The sequence below is a fragment of the Tursiops truncatus genome, chromosome 17 (genome assembly GCF_011762595.2).
Source record: "Tursiops truncatus isolate mTurTru1 chromosome 17, mTurTru1.mat.Y, whole genome shotgun sequence".
Classification (NCBI taxonomy): Eukaryota; Metazoa; Chordata; class Mammalia; order Artiodactyla; family Delphinidae; genus Tursiops; species Tursiops truncatus.
The window spans coordinates 60,177,762-60,197,557 of NC_047050.1; the positions used below are offsets into that span (position 1 = coordinate 60,177,762).

General features: G+C 38.9%; 2 protein-coding genes across 9 annotated transcripts in view; one reads left to right on the forward strand and one right to left on the reverse strand.

The window, feature by feature from the left end:
* The window catches only part of MTBP (MDM2 binding protein), a 152,088-nt gene that overhangs the window by 86,439 nt on the left and 45,853 nt on the right, over positions 1 to 19,796 (forward strand). The window lies entirely within an intron of this gene.
* The window catches only part of SNTB1 (syntrophin beta 1), a 228,391-nt gene continuing 209,565 nt past the window's right edge, over positions 971 to 19,796 (reverse strand). For 2 of the 6 annotated variants that reach the window (XM_073794702.1, XM_019932062.3), the window contains 3 exons: positions 14,810 to 15,006; positions 7,413 to 7,603; positions 971 to 4,506 (listed from right to left, as the gene is read on the reverse strand). In XM_073794702.1, coding sequence (XP_073650803.1) covers positions 4,414 to 4,506; positions 7,413 to 7,603; positions 14,810 to 15,006 — 481 coding nt within the window. In that variant the 3' untranslated portion in view covers positions 971 to 4,413. Of the gene's footprint in view, positions 4,507 to 7,412; positions 7,604 to 7,883; positions 8,389 to 14,809; positions 15,007 to 19,796 lie in introns of those variants that run through there. The other 4 variants (XM_073794703.1, XM_033842674.2, XM_019932063.3 and 1 more) reach the window with 4 other exon arrangements.

Sequence of the window (19,796 nt, forward strand, 5' to 3'; positions counted from 1 at the left end):
AACAAGTACAAGGGATGTTCAGAAAGAGATTCCTGAATTTAGTGGCATATGCTACAAGGTCAATGTTTCTCAAAATGTAGTACTTGGATTATAGTGTATGTGGTGGTGGTACAGATTTTTCCAAAAATTATAATTGGTGTACATTCATTTTTTAAAAATTAATTTTATTTATTTATTTATGGCTGTGTTGGGTGTTCGTTTCTGTGCGAGGGCTTTCTCTAGTTGTGGCAAGCGGGGGCCACTCTTCATTGCAGTGCGCGGGCCTCTCACTATCGCGGCCTCTCTTGTTGCGGAGCACAGGCTCCAGACGCGCAGGCTCAGTAATTGTGGTTCACGGGCCCAGTTGCTCCGCGGCATGTGGGATCTTCCCAGACCAGGGCTCGAACCCTTGTCCCCTGCATTGGCAGGCAGATTCTCAACCACTGCGCCACCAGGGAAGCCCTACATTCATTTTTATATGTATACACCATGTTGCTATATTACTAGCAAATTCCATATCCTAAAATATCAATACTAAGGTAGTATTGCTAAAATTATAGGTAAACTTTGAGCAATAATGTGCTTGATGACCTCTGAAGTCTCTTCAAAACAGATTCTACAGTTCTAAATCTCAATAGTACTAAATTTTCAAATAGTAAAAGACTTAACCCCAGCCTGTTACATTTATTACAACTAAGTTAGACACGAACCAAGTTCTATGAGAATTTGAGTTTTTGGAGCTTGGTGTACAGGTAAAATCCCATGAAAATTTAGTTAAAATGAGAGTTGAAAGTCCTAAGCCCCAGGTGAAGACCCATCCTGGAACTATACACACAAAAACACACAAAAAAATTGCTAGTGGCATCATCCCCTCACCTCCACCCACTAGCACCTTTCAAGGCCAGTCTTGGAGGCACAGACTAACAGGATGTGTCTTTACACACCCATATCCCTCTGTGGCTATTAGGAAACCACCAGCCAGCCCACCATATTCAGAGATAAATATTTATTTAATTCATATATCAATTTTACATGATAGCCACAGTGCTATAAACATAGGCACATTTTTTTTTTAACTCATGGTACATTCAAAAATTACTCCCTTACCCCAGTCTACTCCAATCCTGTCAAGATAGAGTATCCAGTATTTGTAACAGGGGCCAGAAAGGCCCTGCTCATTAATTTCAGAAGAATCCTTCTGCCCGTTAAGACCTCCTTCTGACTTCAACCAAGCAGGGTCAACAAGCATTTGGATAAAGAAACATGCATTTTCCAGCATTTTAATGCATCAATTGATAGAATTAATGAAATGTCTCTGCCTGAAGTGTTTTTTTGAATAGGTTTATAGTTTTGTTCCTCCTGCTTAATTCAAGTCAGAAAAAAAAAACTGATAGCAATCTTCCTGTTGGCTTTCTTTAAATTCCAACGGGATGGTTTAAAGATACGTCACCACACCAAAGGGCTCACCTAATCACATCTAACAAATGGGCAGCTTCCCACAAAATATAGATTAAGACATCATTCATTGGTGTTGGTCTGCCCCTAAAAGGACAGACATTGTGAGTTTAATAATTCATCAATTCAAATAAGAAACAGATTGAGCACAGAGGGAACTGGACAAAAACAAACCCCCCAAAATCACTCAGTTGATTTGGTAACCATACCCACGCACGATCCAGATGTATGAGTTTGTGTTATTCACAACATTCATAACACACATCAACAAGATTAAATCTACAGTGTAAACTTATAACCTGTTGAATTCAGAATGAGAAAAAATGAGTATTTAAATTGATTCATCATAGCCACTCTGATATGATACAATTTAACTTTGAGGAAGAAAAATGATTTATCTACACAATTCTCTTAGTAAAATTTTCTATTTCTTGCTAATAACACATTTTAATTCAGAAAATGCATTAACTTTATTCAAATATATTTTTCTAAAATATAAATATTTAAATTAAACTTTTATAAACACAGAGAATGTAGTTTCTGTTGACCCGCATCCAGATATTAATCAGTCCAAAACTCAAGTGATGAAGAAATAATATTTGTAATTATGATCATTTTGTCTATAAATATATAATAGGATCTCTGCAACTAAATTATGAGTAATTAACTCACACTTCATGTAGTACTGAGCACCTTAGATTACACATTGTTGAATTAAGCTATTGGCATTAATATATGTATTTTAATATGTTATTTACAATACACAACTATAATTCTCTCGTATAACAACAATCCAGTGATTTTGAAAATATATAATGAAAGAGTACGTTACAATTTACAATTCATCAAAGATTTCCTACAATATTCAGGCTGGGACTTCACTCTTCAGCATTTTAAAATAGGAAACAAAACAAAATCAGTGTCCTAAAGCTGTGTTTTCCAAAATGTATTTTTTGTTTTGTTTTGTTTTGTGTGTGTGTGTTTTAACACTAGCTTCACAAGATGCTCCTTTAGAGAGGAGTTCTGTAGGTAAGCGTTAGGAATGGCACACAGGATGCCCCCCCTTGCAGAATCGCAATGTGCAATAAAGTCTTTGAGGAGGCCTGCAATCATGAAATCTGTTTAACATTTTTTAACTCAGTATTGAACAAACTTTTTTTTTTTTTTGGTGGTACGCGGGCCTCTCACTGTTGTGGCCTCTCCCATTGCGGAGCAACAGGCTCCGGACGCGCAGGCTCAGCGGCCATGGCTCACGGGCCCAGCCGCTCCGCGACATGTGGGATCTTCCCAGACCGGGGCATGAACCCGTATCCCCTGCATCAGCAGGCGGACTCTCAACCGCTGTGCCACCAGGGAAGCCCTGAACAAACATTTTTGATGACCAATCCCTTTAATTGCCCCCCGACAAAACACCAATCAATGCCCCTTGGAACTTGTATTACATGTTACCTGTATTACTTTGGGGAAACACTGATCTAAAATAAAATGCTGATCTAAAGTAAAACTCAAGAAACACATGTATCTGAGTGAACAAAATCACATTCTTTTAAAACAGTTTTACTTTTTAAAGCTCTTTGCATAGGTATTTGCTAAAATACGGTTCTGAAAAATAACACACAAACCTAACCTGAAACATTTGTCTATGTAAAACTATAGGGGAGAGAACAGTTACAAATACAGAAATTCTAGAGCTAATTTTCAAGATTTGAGAAAAGTGACTTTAAAATCAAATAATAGGTGTGTTTTCAGTGAATTTGTTTTGAAAGATAAAAGCAAAAGTGTTAAATCAGTAATATGCTATACGATGTCTGAAAATATTCTTGTAGAAAAATATCAGGTCATTATATTATTTCCCTGGAATTCCAAAAGAGCTGTTGATGGGTTTGATGGGTCTGATTATAACATTGGCTTTCTATGTAAAACCCAGCATTAACCAGAATCATATAAGGCTGCTCTATTACTTGCTTGAAAATGCATGCATACAAGCACAGGCAGAAACAAGGGCCAATAAATTGCTGAGTACTTCCACTGAAAACCACAAAATGGGGAAAATTAGTTAACCCCGCATGAATTATTTTATATATATATATATATATCCATTGACAATCTTTTAAAAAAATCCATAATTTGCTTTTATAAATAAAGCTATAAGTCATGGCTCTAAGATAGCAGACTTTGGGTATGAGTGTAGTCCCAGAATTAATCATCTTTCACGCACACCACTCTTCAGCAAAGCTTTGCAATTTAAGCAGTCTACTTTGGCTCAGAATCCACCAGCTTACAGCTCAGATCAGTATCTGATGCTTTATTTAATTCCCACTCATCATATGCTAATAAGAACACTTCAGAATCATTCTATATCATTGAAAGATAATTCATTAAGAAAAAGTAACAGCTGTTTCATACTTAAATAAAAGGTGGGTTTCCATTTGAAGTACTTTTCTTTCCTTACCAGTGAAAGTCAACTCAATTAGAAATAGGAAATAAAGCACAATAAAACAAGGGGTCCTTATTACTGGGGTGGGGAGGGGAGAGGTGAAAAATGTCCATTTCTCATCTATACAGCCCTTGCTTACCTGGGTGAACCAGTTGCCTAGAAACTGGTATGATTAAGATCTGCACATGCTGTTCTAATGTTCATGTCCTTGATTGTCATTATTTAAAAGCTATGCTGTGTATTTCCAATCAGCCTCACCTCTTTACCCTTTTACTGTTCTAAAAAAACAGTTTCATTCTGATAATCCTTGTGGAATTTTTCTGAAGGTACCCTTTATGGTTGCTGAAATTGACAGAGGAGTCTGGGACTGTTTATGGTTGCTGAAATTGACAGAGGAGTCTGGGACTGTTACACAGGACTCTTGGGATCTAAAGCTGACAGTGGCATGCTACATCTGGTGCATCACTGCAAATGGTGTCTGATATGACACTTTTCGGTGGCATCGCAGCCCTCCTTTTCTCAAAGGCAATTCGCTCCTCTGTTCAGGCCACCAACCCCAGCCTTGTAATCTTAGCTGACAGGAAGGAATGAATGATGAAAACAATCGGCTTGGGGCAGGAATGAAGGTCCAGTTGCTGAAATTCAAAAAGAAGAGAATATGAAAGATTTTAAACTAATGCTTGATACAAAATAGTGATTTACACATCAAACAGATCTATGCACTTCCTGCTTTTAAGTGTTAACTGGAGCAATTGTGTTTTTAAATCCTTGCCCCCCCAGTGAGATAAAAAAATAACTCTTTGAGCTTATTCCTTACATCTCGTATATCTTTTTTTCCAAAATAAGTTCTGTGAAATTTATACATACCCATAGCATAAATATCAGTGTTGCCCTTCTTGACTGTCTAAACCATTTATTTTTGGTATCACGATAGTGATATTATTTATGTCGGATTAGGTACAGTATGAAGCGGTACTAAATTTCACATCATAGGTTTCAGTCGTGGTTCTAATACTTTTTAGATGTGTACATAATCTTGGACAAGTCAGTGAAAATTTTTCCCAGGCCTATCTAACTCACAGCGGGTAGAGTATTAAAATGAGATACTGTATGTGAAAATTCCTTATAAACCATAAAATGCAGAACCCAGGTTTTGAAGCAGCTGTGTCCTCACTGTCCTATACTCGTAGATTGTTGTAATCACATACATCACTTGTCTGTTAAGGCCCCCTCTAAAGTTTTATCTTTCTCCGTGTGTTCCTACTGGGCTGGCACGTGGTCAGAGCCTAATAGGCTGAATTTTTATCACCTGACCTATTTCAGGAGCATTGAGTGTGTTGCTCCCAATTCTCATCCACTGTCCCCAGTTCTGTTCTGATGATGACACTGTTGGGGAATAACAACCTGATCATAAAATAACATCCAGCAAAGTTAAGTTGTATTTAGCATGAACCAGGTGCTGTGTTAAATATTTTTTATATACTATCTTATTTAATTTTCATAAAATCACTATGAGGTAGCTATCGTTACTATCTCTATGTTTTATAAGGGAAACTAAGATTTGGAGAAGTTATAAAACTTTCTGAGATCATAGATCTTGCAGTAAAGAGAAAGCATGGACTCAAACGCAGGTCTGTCTGATGCCAGAGTCTGGGCTTAATCACCATATTCTATTTCACTAACACAGAATGCAACTTTTAGAAGTAACCTTAAAGATTATCTACTTCAGTCACTGTATTTTATGGATAAAGACTCAGATCCAAAGAAATAAAAGGACTTGCGCAAGACAATTGGTGAGTTAGTTCCACACTCAGAAAGAAAGCAAGGGTCTCCTGACCCTCCATTTATTGCATTTTGTACAGCTCACCTCTGTTCCTTTCCTCCTCCCTGGCACCTGCCTCTGGGGGTTGCATAGCTAGACCCTGGGGGAGCTGTGTCTGAACTTGAGCTTATCAGCCTAATATATTGGCAGCAAAAAATCAGTCCTTCCTAAGTCTTTCAAGTCAGGTTGTAATTACAGGCAGAAAGGCTGAAATTTAGACACAAGTGATTTTTTTCCTCATGGGCAAAAAAGCCTTGAATTTTCAAGCCATGGATAAAACAGGAGACTGCTTCTTGTTCCTTTCCCTGCTGCTAGGGAGCAGTCACCCTTAGGAAAAAGTGCACAGCTGGGTGATGGAGAGAGCAGCAACTGAACCAGAAGCATTCTCAGCAAAATGGACTTTCCAACCACTTTCTTCTTTCCAAACTGGTGCCTTCAGGCTGAATTTACCGATTGAACACACAAATAAACAACAAAACTCTAAAAAATTCTGCGGATCCATTTTAAAGGTTAGAAAAATGACTGGCTGGAAATTGTTCTCAGAAAGTGAGTTCAGATCACCTGTCAGCCACGGGGCACTGACTTCGTCATGACTCCTGTGACACCCATAGGAAGAAACCTGGTACTGCACTGGGGCTAGTAGTATTGCATGACCTAGGACAGTGGTGCTGAAACTTTGAGATTTCCGGCTCCTATGCTCTTTCAAGTGTGGCCCTGGCCCTTTCCTTCAGAGAGACGGGAGTAGGGAGAGGGAGAATTGTGCAAGGCTAGTAGCCGAGTTAAAATGACTAGATCTTTAAAATTGAGGTTTATCTCTGCATTTTATATATCCCCTGTCCCCGTTATCAAGTGTGAGTCAACAGATATTTGTTGACTAGGAAGGACCTAGACAGAGACTAGTTCCAAATCAAGGTCCTGTTTGAAGTTCTACATTCCACAGCTTAAATGAGATGCTATGTCTTCTTGAGAACTATACTTGCTAGAAAGTAGAGGAATGTGCCACTTTCACCCTTCAGTGGAACTAGAGTAACATATTTTTTCACTATGGTAGGCGGTAACGATCACAGGAAATCATGATTTTAAATACATGGGCAATTTGCAATGATATGAAGTACATGTTATGTTAACTGACAAACTTGCTGAGCTTGTTGGACACTTTTTGATATGAGTTCAAAACTTCTGGGTCCTTGTCTGGCCCTCTCTCCATTCAGGTAGAGTTGACCACTTTTGCTGGGTTTCCTCACTGCCCCCTCCACTCTGCCCCTTCCCAACCCTCCCCGTCTGTACTCTTCATGCTCTCTGCTCCTTTGAGAACCCCCAGGTTGCCAGGACTGGTGTTTTACACCCCTACATCCCTGACACCTGGCGCAATGCCCAGGTTAGATCAGATGCTTGATACTTTTAAACAATGAATGGTATATCTTAAAGCTGGTGGGACCCTCTTTGAAAAGAATTTAATGCTGACTTTGTAAAGGATCCTTTCCTTGATTCAAATATTTCTGTAATATTCCCATGGGAAATGAGACCAAAGTAAGGAACTGTGAAAAAATTGGATCCCCTCACTGTTTTTAAAGGTTCAATTAAGACATGAACCTATAAGTACTTTGTAAATAGTCAAATGCTAAATAAATACAGGCAGCGTTATGTTTGCAGGCCATAATGGGTGTACTGCAAGACAAAATATACGAAACCACACTGTCTAAAGAAAAGTGCACTTACAAGCTCTCCATCTTTGCCTCCAAAATCTAAATACAGCATCCTGATTCCATCATCTGAAGACATTTTCAGCTTTTCATAAGGAGCCTGTATGATTGTCTTGGGAAAGACACCCTCCTGTGGTTCAGTGGTAATAGAAAATCCATTCTCATAGTGTACGGTCAACCGGCACTCCTGGTTTTTATAGGTGCAAGCTGAGAGAGAGACACATGGAGACAGAAGTATGAACAGTGGAAGTCCATCCATTTTCCCAGGCACTTAAGCTTCTAGTCTTCCCAAACCCAGGGCCCAGCCACCAACTTCTTTCTAAAGTTAAAAATTAATAATCATGCATGAAAATATTCTCCTTAGATTGATTGTGACATTGTAATTTAACTTGCCCTGTGAAACTAAGGGAAATAAACTGAAAGAAATTCCTTTTGCTGGATTTTGTCTGGGCTCTAGCCCTTATATGACCATCTGACAACATGTATGTAGGGAGACGGGTGTTCCAATGGCCTTGTATCAAGCTGGAAAAAACTGACATTTGATTTAGAGTAAGCTACCTCTGATCATCGTCAACACACACACAGTCAATCAATCGATCAATCAATGCCATGTCTACCACCTGGTGAAAGAAGCAAGCAATCCCCCAGTGACATTACCCAAGGTAACAAAAACACACGTAAGAAGTCAGGAGTGAGTAGTGAAAAAATAACCTGATTTTTAATTTTAAAAAAGTTGAATAAAGCTCATTTTATAAACAGAAAGAAGTGCTTTTTGAGTTTCCCTGATGATCTGATCATCTTGGGTCCTGGAAAAGCTGCTGCTGTAGATCGATGTCAGGTGTGGCACCTTCGGTGAAGGATGCTGTTTCCTCCCTCTGTCCAGTGTGGTATTCAGGAACCTCAGCTGGTGTCCACAAGGTGCCCTCTGATCCAACGGAACAAAAGTAAAACCTTCTGATCAGGTTAGGTGCCAGCATTTTTCTGTGGTCCACCTTGCGTTTAGGAAAAGAGACCAGCGCTCTCAGATTATGAGCTCGACAGGGGGACTGCTACCTGATTCCAAGTTCCCATTAGGAAGACTTGTGAGTGTTTAAAACCCTTAATCAAAAAGTTCTAGGGGGCTTCCCTGGTGGCACAGTGGTTGAGAGTCTGCCTGCTGATGCAGGGGACGCGGGTTTGTGTCCCGGTCCGGGAAGATCCCACATGCCACAGAGTGGCTGGGCCCGTGAGCCGTGGCCGCTGAGCCTGTGCGTCCAGAGCCTGTGCTCCGCAATGGGAGAGGCCACAACAGTGAGAGGCCCGCGTACCGCAAAATAAATAAATAACCCAACAGGGACTTCCCTGGCAGTCCAGTGGTTAGGACTTCACCTTCCAATGCAGGGGGTGTAGGTTTGATCCCTGGTTGGGGAATTAAGATCCTACAGGCCTCGCAGCCAAAAAACCAAAACATAAAACAGAAGCAATATTGTAATAAATTCAATAAAGGCTTTAAAAAAAAAAAAAAGTTCTGGAGGAAATTCCCTGGCGGTCCAGTGGTTAGGACTTGGCACTTTCACTGCCGGCCCCCGGTTCGATCCCTGGTCGGGGAAGTAAGATCTCGCAAGCCACTCGGCCAAAAAAAAAAAACGCAAAAGTATCAGATTGGATTTTTTTGCCTCACAAAACACCACATTTAACCGGCCCTGGCAAGTCAATTGGCTCTGGCCTTCATATACATCTGAAAGCTCTTTGAGGATAGGAGGACATAGGCAGTATTGATTACTCTCTACCAACTTCAGCTCAGCTCGGCTTTATATACCAAACTGAATTTCACCTCAGCACACTTTAGAAGCAGGACCTTAGCTTAATATTATAGGTGATAAAAGCAAAGCTCAGAGAGGTGAACATGTCACAACCCAGTGGTTTAGATTTCTTTCCTTCCAGTCTGTCTTGTACAGCCTTCTCACACGCTGGTGCTCAGGACACGGAGGCGTGTGGGGAGGGATCTTGGCAAAGAGGCTCTCAGACTAATAACTGGGGTGGGGGGAGCCCCTCAGAGTTTGGGGGAAGGAACAGAGTGTCTATCTGCCCACAGAATGAGGTGGCTTTTAATTGGTTAAAACATATACCCCTTCCTTCGACTGACCGCAGCCATCTTTCAACTTGTAACAAAGGGTTGGTATTTTCCAAAGGTGCATTCTCTAATGAGTCCAGGGAAGAGCCCCTTGGCAAGTCTTAAGTTATCCTCTCAGAAGGGCCCTAGACCCCTGCCACCCGTCCAGTTCAAGGATGACCAAAACATAACATAGACACGGCACAGATGTAGTTATGACTTCCCATCTCGAATCCTCGTTTTTGAAAGTTTTCACTTCTAACATCTGCAGAATATGTGGGTGCCTGAGCTCTAAACATGTTTTTTCCCCCTTCCTCTATGTTTGAATTTGAAAGCTGTGCCACTGGATGGTTTGAATTAATTGACTCTGGTTACTTTTAATTTTAACTGACCTAAAGTGGTATTCGTGGCCTTTATATATAATGTAATCAGGTATCTGAAGACGTTCTTAATCTACACAGGATAAATTGAACCCATTATCAAGTTAATTGAAGCTCTGATTAAAACATAAGCCCCTCCCCCCAACTCTCTGCAGGCATCTTTCCATTTGAAACTGGGCTGCACCTTTGGTCATTTCCATAATTTCTTCTCTCCCACCACCCAGCTAGCTCAGTCCACACAATTCTTTGTTATTCTCCTTTGGCTAGTCTATTAACAGCCTCATTGTTTTCCTGTCAAAGTAGAGTTCAGCTTACTGAGAGAAGGATTTTATGAAATTTGTGGAATGTAAACTAAACCAAACCCCTTTGGCCATCTTCATTCTTTTCTAGAACACACCAGAAGTTGTTGCAAGGAGTCTGGACTTCTCTGCAATTACACGTATAACTTCATTAAATTTAGTTTTCAGGTGACTTGAGCCTTTTCCAACTCTCAGGTTTGAAACTCTAGTTTTTCGTGCCATACAGAGTGGCTTAAAAAATAAAAACTTCAGTGACACTCCGAGAGACATTTTCAACAATGTTGGAAAATATTGGGGGGTACTAACTAGTTTCAGGATAATTTTTAAAAGACAGTGATTATCTCAGAGATGCTGCAGCAGAAATTCTACAAAACATCTGGTTTTTCATGTTTGCACCAGTAAAGGAAATGTGGAGAAACCCTACTACACGTTGACGTGGGTCCCATCTTTTAGAATCCTCCTGGGTGCTGGAGGAAGTTGCACCCTAGTGCAGTACTGCACACAGAGTGGTCCACGGACCAGCAGCACCAGCACTGCCTGGTATCGTACTAGATGCAAATTCTCAGGCCCTGCCCCAGAACTGCTGCGTCACAATCTCTAGGGATAGGCATCAGCAATCGGAGGCTTCTGAGGGTACAACTAAAAAACTTTGTTTTTGTTGTTCTTGTTTTCAGTGTGACTGAAGTTTGGAAACACTGTACCTAAGAGGTCTTTTTGTTTTGTTTTTTTTAAGGCCAACTTAATTTATTTTAACCTAAAGTAAACACAAAATGTCTTGTTTTTATATGGCATCCCTCCCTGGATGAAACACCTAACTCAGGAACCTCAAGAGACAGATATTCGTTTAGGATAGAGGAATAGTTCTGCTTCAGAGCAGAGATGGAGAAAGGATTTATATTCCACTTAATTAATTCTTTTTAAAAGAATTTTTTTTATTGTGGTAAAAGTTACATAATATAAAACATACTATTTTAACCATATTTAACCATATACTATTTTAACCATATTTAACTGTTTAACCAGTTCAGTGGCACTAAGTACATTCACATTGTTGTGCAATTCTCACCATCATCCATCTCCCAAATGTTTCACCTTCCTAAATGGAAACTCTGTCCCCATTAAACACTAACTCCCCACTCCCCCTCCCCTGCCCACCTCCCAGCCCCTGGCATCTACCAGTGTACTTTCTGACTATGAATTTGGCTATTCTACATACCTCGTGTAAGTGGAGTCAAACAGTATTTGTCTGCATCTAATGTATATTGGAGTGCATTTTTAAGGTTAACTTAATATATGTCCTTCCAACAGATTTTACCGTCTTTCTCCCCGCCCCGTGCTATACAGTAGGCCCTCACCAGCCATCTACTTCGTACACACTAGTGTACATACGTCAGTCGCAATCTCCCAATCCATCCCACCCCCGAACTTGGTGTCCATACATTTGTTCTCTATGTCTGTGTCTCTATTTCTGCTTTGCAAATAGGTTCATCTGAACCATTATTCTAAATTCCACATACATGCATTAATATACGATATTTGTTTTTCTCTTTCTGACTTACTTCACTCTGTATGACAGTTTCTAGGTCCATCCATGTCTCTGTAAATGGCACAATTTCGTTCCCTTTTATGGTTGAGTAATAGTCCATTGTATACATGTGTCAAAACTTCTTTATCCGTACCTCTGTTGATGGACATGTAGGTTGCGTCTATGTCCTGGCTATTGTAAGTAGTGCGGCTATGAACATTGGGGTGCATATATCTTCTGGAATTACAATTTTCTCAGGGTATATGCCCAGGAATGGGATTGCTGAGTCATGTGGTAGTTCTATTTTTAGTTTTTTAAGGAACCTCCATACTGTTCTCCATAGTGGCTGTATCAATTTACATTCCCACCAACAGTGCAAGAGGGCTCCCTTTTCTCCACACCCTCTCCAGCATTTACTGCTTGTAGGTTTTTCGATGATGGCCATTCTGACTGGTGTGAGGTGATAACTCATTGTAGTTTTGATTTGCATTTCTCTAATAATTAGTGATGTTGAGCATCTTCTCATGTGCCTCTTGGCCATCTGTATGTCTTATTTGGAGAAAAGTCTATTTAGGTCTGCCACCCATTGTTTGATTGGGTTCTTTGTTTTTTTGGTATTGAGCTGCATGAGATGTTTGTATATATTGGAGATTAATCCCTTGTCAGTTGCTTCATTTGCAAATATTTTCTCCCATTCTGAGGGTTGTCATCTCGTCTTGCTTATGGTTTCCTTTGCTGTGCAAAAGCTTTTAAGTTTAATTAGGTCTCATTTGTTTGTTTTTGTTTTTATTTCCATTACTCTAGGAGGTGGGTCAAAAAAGATCTTGCTGTGATTTATGTCAAAGAGTGTTCTGCCTATGTTTTCCTCTAAGAGTTTTATAGTGTCTGGCCTTACATTTAGGTCTTTAATCCATTTTAAGTTCATTTTTGTGTATGGTGTTAGGGAGTGTTCTAATTTCATTCTTTTACATGTAGCTGTCCAGTTGTCCCAGCACCACTTATTGAAGAGGCTCTCTTTTCTCCATTGTATATTCTTGCCTTCTTTATCAAAGGAAAGGTGACCATATGCCTGTGGGTTTATCTCTGGGCATTCTATCCTGTACCATTGATCTATATTTCTGGTTTTGTGCCAGTACCATATTGTCTTGATTACTGTAGCTTTGTAGTGGAGTCTGAAGTCAGGGAGCCTGATTCCTACAGCTTCGTTTTTCTTTCTCAAGATTGCTTTGGCTATTCGTAGTCTTTTGTGTTTCCATACAGACTGTGAAATTTTTTGTTCTAGTTCTGTGAAAAATGCCATTGGTAGTTTGATAGGGATTGCACTGAATCTGTAGATTGCTTTGGGTAGTATAGTCATTTTCACAATGTTGATTCTCCAGTCCAAGAACATGGTATATCTCTCCATCTATTTGTATCATCTTTAATTTGTTTCATCAGTGTCTTATAGTTTTCTGCAAACAGATCTTTTTTCTCCTTAGGTAGATTTATTCCTTGGTATTTTCTTCTTTTTGTTGCAGTGGTAAATGGGAATGTTTCCTTAATGTCTTTCTGATCTTTCTTTGCTAGTGTATAGGAATGCAAGAGATTTCTGTGCATTAATCTTGTATCCTGCAACTTTACCAAATTCATTGATCAGCTCTAGTAGTTTTCTGGTGGCATCTTTAGGATTCTCTATGTATAGTATCATGTCATCTGCAAACAGTGACAGTTTTACTTCTTCTTTTCCAATTTGTATTCCTTTTATTTCTTTTTCTTCTCTGATTGCCGTGGCTAAAACTTCCAAAACTATGTTGAATAAGAGTGGTGAGAGTGGACATCCTTGTCTTTTCCTGATCTTAGTGGAAATGGTTTCAGTTTTTCACCATTGAGAATGATGTTTGCTATGGGTTTGTCGTATATGGCCTTTGAGGCCATATGTTGAGGTAAGTTCTCCCTATGCCCACTTTCTGGAGAGTTTTTATCATCAATGGGTGTTGAATTTTTTCAGAAGTTTTTCTCCATCTATTGAGATGATCATATGGTTTTTATTCTTCATTTTGTTAATATGGCGTATCGCATTGATTGATTTGCGTATATTGAAAAATCCTTGCGTCTCTGGGATAAATCCCATTTGATCATGGTGTATGATCCTTTTAATGTGTTGCTGGATTCTGTTTGCTAGTATTTTGTTGAGGATATTTGTGTCTATGTTCAACAGAGATATTGGTGTGTAGTTTTCTTTTATTGTAGTATCTTTGTCTGGTTTTGGTATCAGGGTGGTGGTGGCCTTGTAGAATGAGCTTGGGAGTGTTTAATTTGAGAAGGATAGGTGTTAGCTCTTCTCTAAATGTTTGAAAGAATTTGCCTGTGAAGTTATCTGGTCCTGGACTTTTGTTTGTTGGAAGATTTTTAATGACAGTTTCAATTTCATTACTTGTGACTGGTCTGTTCATATTTTCTGTTTCTTCTTGGTTCAGTCCTGGAAGTTGTACCTTTCTAAGAATTTGTCCATTTCTTCCAGGTTCTCCATTTTATTAGCATATAGTTGTTTGTAGTAGTGTCTTATGATCCTTTGTATTTCTGCGGTGTCAGTTGTAATTTCTCCTTTTTCATTTCTAATTTTATCGATATGAGTCCTCTCCCTTTTTTTCTTGATGAGTCTGGCTAAAGGTTGATCAATTTTGTTTATCTTTTCAAAGAACCAGCTTTTAATTTCATTGATCTTTGGTATTGTTTTCTTGGTGTCTATTTCATTTATTTCATAACCTTAGAGGTCTTGTGGGAAAATCCTGTTCATCCAGAGCAGATACCATCAGGGCTTTCTACCATGATGGAAATGTTCTAGATTTGCACTGTTTACCATGGTAGAAATGACATCTGACTATCCAAGTTACCCACTTTTCCTGAATGACGATGAGATATTTTCACAATCAGACCCCTAGGTTCCATTTTAGTAGGGCATTCAGTGCCTTAATTTAGAAGAATTTTAAATTTACCTCTGGAATTTAAGTTTATCTCTGGAATTTTAAGTACCCCAAATGGCCAGTAATGGAAACAATTTTGAGGCTGTGGTGGAGTAGACAGTGCATTCTTTCCATAAGGATGTGACATCACAAAACCAAAGCCAACAATGCTCACCTGTGGTGACTTCAATAGTGAGTTCAGCTGAGTTATGGCACCCCTGTACTATGCTCCTTGTCCAATGTGAGAGGTCCCTGCTGATCTCAGCCCTGAAGAGATGCGTTTCAATACCCTGCCTGGTACCAGTTCGTGTTGCAAAGGACAGATCTACACCAGCCTGGGGTGATCCTTTCCCTGGACCTGAATGGACTAGCCTGTTGAGAAAAACAGAGAGAGAGAAATGATCAAAATGGAAACTACTGTATTCACCTGATACACCTGTGAAAAGCCCCAAATTGGTGATTTGCTCTCAATTTTCTGATCCGGAACCAAAAGGTCCACTATACCCTAATGTTCACCATGGTTTTCTGCCATCTCCTCACCCAGTGCCTGGCCAATGGTAGAGGGAGATTAGCATAGTGGCCGAGAACTGTGCATCCGGTTGACTATGCAGAGGAATTGAATATTGTGACTTTAACTTTATTTAGACAAATTCAGCTATACTTACTCAACCAGAAAGGAAGACAATTAAGTAAATGATTGAGAGAACAATTTAAATAATGTGGAAAATCCCATCTCTCCCATTCCATTCCTGGGCATATGTATGACCCAGTGAGAGCATGAGACAAGAAAGGAAATCTGTTGTTTCCTGGGTTAGACTTAGTTACCCCCTGTGTTCTTGTACTTTGGATCATCTGGCTGCACTTCTGCATGCATTTCTCAGGCTCACAGCCTCCAAATGCAAGCAACCAGGGGACTCAGCTGAAGAAGTAGCAATCTGTGTATCAGTGTTAAAGCTTGAAAAAGAACAGTAATGCTGGACTTCTTGAGACATGGAGGAGAACTGCATTTTATGGGAGATTAAAGGGATTTTCAAGAGTGATTTTTTTTTAACATCTTTATTGGACTACAATTGCTTTACAATGGTGTGTTAGTTTCTGCTGTATAAAAAAGTGAATCAGCTATACGTATACATATATCCCCTATCCCCTGCCTCTTGGGTCTCCCTCCCACCCTCCCTATCCCACCCCTCTAGGTGGTCACAAAGCACCGAGCTGATCTCCCTGTGCCATGCGGCTGCTTCCCACTACCTACGTATTTTACACTTGGTAGTGTATATATGTCCATGCCACTCTCTCACTTTATCCCAGCTTACCCTTTCCCCTCCCCATGTCCTCAACTCCATTCCCCACATCTGCACCTTTATTCCTGTCCTGTGCCTAGGTACTTCAGAACATTTTTTTTTTTTAATTCCATATGTGTGTGTTAGCATATGGTATTTGTCTTTCTCCTTCTGACTTACTTCACTCTGTATGACACACTCTAGGTCCATCCACCTCACTATAAATAACTAAATTTCATTTCTTTTTATGGCTGATTAATATTCCATTCTATATATGTGCCACATCTTTATCCATTCATCTGTTGATGGACACTTAGGTTGCTTCCATGTTTTGGCTATTGTAAATAGTGCTGCAATGAACACTGTGGTTTATATCTTTTTGAATTATGGTTTTCTCAGAGTATATGCCCAGTAGTGGGATTGCTAGGTCATATTGGTAGTTCTATTTTTAGTTTTTTAAGGAACCTCCATACTGTTCTCCATAGTGGCTGTATCAATTTACATTCCCACCAAAAGTTCAAGAGGGTTCCCTTTTCTTCACACTCTCTCCAGCATTTATTGTTTGTAGACTTTTTGATGATGGCCATTCTGACTGGTGTGAGGTGATAACTCATTGTAGTTTTGATTTGCATTTCTCTGATAATTATTGATGTTGAGCATCCTTTCATGTGTTTGTTGGAAATCTGTATATCTTCTTTGGAGAAATGTCTATTTAGGTCCTCTGCCCATTTTTGGATTGGGTTGTTTGGGTTTTGTGATATTGAGCTGCATGAGCTGCTTATATATTTTGGACATTAATCCTTTGTCAGTGGCTTTGTTTGCAAATATTTTCTCCCATTCTGAGGGTTGCCTTTTCGTCTTGTTTATGGTTTCCTTCGCTGTGCAAAAGCTTTTAAGTTTCATCAGGTCCCATTTGTTTATTTTTGTTTATTTTTGTTTTTATTTCCATTTCTCTAGGAGGTGGGTCAAAAAGGATCTTGCTGTGATTTATGTCATAGAGTGTTCTGCCTGTGTTTTCCTCTAAGAGTTTTATAGTGTCTGGACTTAAATTTGTCTTTAATCCATTTCAAGTTTATTTTTGTGTATGGTGTTAGGGAGTGTTCTAATTTCATTATTTTACATGTAGCTGTCCAGTTTATATATTCTTGCCTTCTTTATCAAAGGAAAGGTGACCATATGCCTGTGGGTTTATCTCTGGGCTTTCTATCCTGTTCCATTGATTGATATTTCTGTTGTTGTGCCAGTACCATACTGTCTTGATTACTGTAGCTTTGTAGTGGAGTCTGAACTCAGGGAGCCTGATTCCTACAGCTTTGTTTTTCTTTCTCAAGATTGCTTTGGCTATTCGGGGTCTTTTGTGTTTCCATACAGATTGTGAAATTTTTTGTTCTAGTTCTGTGAAAAATGCCATTGGTAGTTTGATAGGGATTGCATTGAATCTGTAGATTGCTTTGGGTAGTATAGTCATTTTCACAATGTTGATTCTCCAGTCCAAGAACATGGTGTATCTCTCCATCTATTTGTATCATCTTTAATTTGTTCCATCAGTGTCTTATAGTTTTCTGCATACAGGTCTTTTGTCTCCTTAGGTAGATTTATTCCTTGGTATTTTATTCTTTTTGTTGCAGTGGTGAATGGGAATGTTTTCTTAATTTCTCTCTCAGATTTTTCATCATTAGTGTATAGGAATGCAAGACATTTCTGTGCATTAATTTTGTATCCTGCTACTTTACCAAATTCATTGATTAGCTCTAGTAGTTTTCTGGTAGCATCTTTAGGATTCTCTGTGTATAGTATCATGTCATCTGCAAACAGTAACAGCTTTACATCTTCTTTCCCGATTTGTATTCCTTTTTTTTCTTCTCTGATTGCTGTGGCTAAAACTTCCAAAACTATGTTGAATAATAGTGGTGAGAGTGGGCAACCTTGTCTTGCTCCTGATCTTAGTGGAAATGGTTTCAGTTTTTCACCACTGAGAATGATGTTGGCTGTGGGTTTTTCATATATGGCCTTTATTATGTTGAGGTAAGTTCCCTCTATGCCTATTTCCTAGAGGGTTTTTATCATAAATTGCTGTTGAATTTTGTCAAAAGCTTTTTCTGCATCCATTGAGATTATCATATGGGTTTTATCCTTCAATTTGTTAATATGGTGTATCACATTGATTGATTTGCCTATATTGAAGAATCCTTGCATTCCTGGGGTACACCCCACTTAATCATGTTGTGATCCGTTTAATGTGCTGTTGGATTCTGTTTGCTAGTATTTTGTTGAGGATTTTTGCATCTATGTTCATCAGTGATACTGGCCTGTAGTTTTCTTTTTTTGTGACATCTTTGTCTGTTTTTGGTATCAAGGTGATGGTGGCCTCGTAGGATGAGTTTGGGAGTGTTCCTCCCTCTGCTATATTTTGGAAGAGTTGAGAAGGATTGGTGTTAGCTTTTCTCTAAATGTTTGATAGAATTCGCCTGTGAAGCCATCTGGTCCTGTACTTTTGTGTGTTGGAAGATTTTTAATCACAGTTTCAATTTCAGTGTTTGTGATTGGTCTGTTTATATTTGCTATTTCTCCTGGTTCAGTCTTAGAAGGTTGTGCTGTTCTAAGAATTTTTCCATTTCTTTCAAGTTTTCAATTTTGTTGGCATATAGTTCCTTGTAGTAATCTCTCATGATGCTTTGTATTTCTGCAGTGTCAGTTGTTACTTCTCCTTTTTCATTTCTAATTCTATTGATTTGAGTCTTCTCCCTTTTTTTCTTGATGAGTCTGGCTAATGGTTTATCAATTTTGTTTATCTTCTCAAAGAACCAGCTTTTAGTTTTATTGATCTTTGCTACTGTTTCCTTCATTTCTTTTTCATTTATTTCTGATCTGATCTTTATGATTTCTTTCCTTCTGCTAACTTTGGGACTTTTTTGTTCTTTCTCTAATTGCTTTAGGTGTAAGTTTAGGTTGTTTATTTGAAATTTTTCTTGTTTCTTGAGGTAGGATTGTATTGCTATAAACTTCCCTCTTAGAACTGCTTTTGCTGCGTCCCATAGGTTTTGGATCGTCATGTTTTCATTGGCATTTGTCTCTAGGTGTTTTTTGATTTCCTGTTTGATTTCTTTAGTGATATCTTGGTTATTTAGTAACGTATTGTTTAGCCTCCATGTGTTTGCGTTTTTTATGTTTTTTTTTTTCCCTGTAATTGATTTCTAATCTCATAGCATTGTGGTGAGAAAAGATGCTTGATATGATTTCAATTTTCTTAAATTTACTGAGGCTTGATTTGTAACCCAAGATGTGATCTATCCTGGAGAATGTTCCATGAGCACTTGAGAAGAAAGTGTATTCTGCTGTTTTTGGATGGAATGTCCTATAAATATTAAGTCCATCTTTTTAATGTATCATTTAAAGCTTGTGTTTCCTTATTTCTTTTCATTTTGGATGATATGTCCACTGGTTAAAGTGGGGTGTTAAAGTCTCCTACTATGATTGCATTACTGTTGATTTCCCCTTTCATGGCTGTAGCATTTGCCTTATGTACTAAGGTGCTTCTATGTTGAGTGCACAGATATTTACAATTGTTGTATCTTCTTCTTGGATTGATCCCTTGATCATTATGTAGTGTCCTTCTTTTTCTCTTGTAATAGTCTTTACTTTAAAGTCTATTTTGTCTGATATAAGAATTGCTAATCCAGCTTTCTTTTGATTTCCATTTGTATGGAATATCTTTTTCCATCCCCTCACTTTCAGTCTGTATGTGTCCCTAGGTCAGAAGTGGGTCTCTTGTAGACAGCATATATATAGGTCTTGTTTTAGTATCCATTCAGCCAGTCTATGTCTTTTGGCTGGAGCATTTAATCCATTTACATTTAAGGTAATTATCAATATGTATATTCC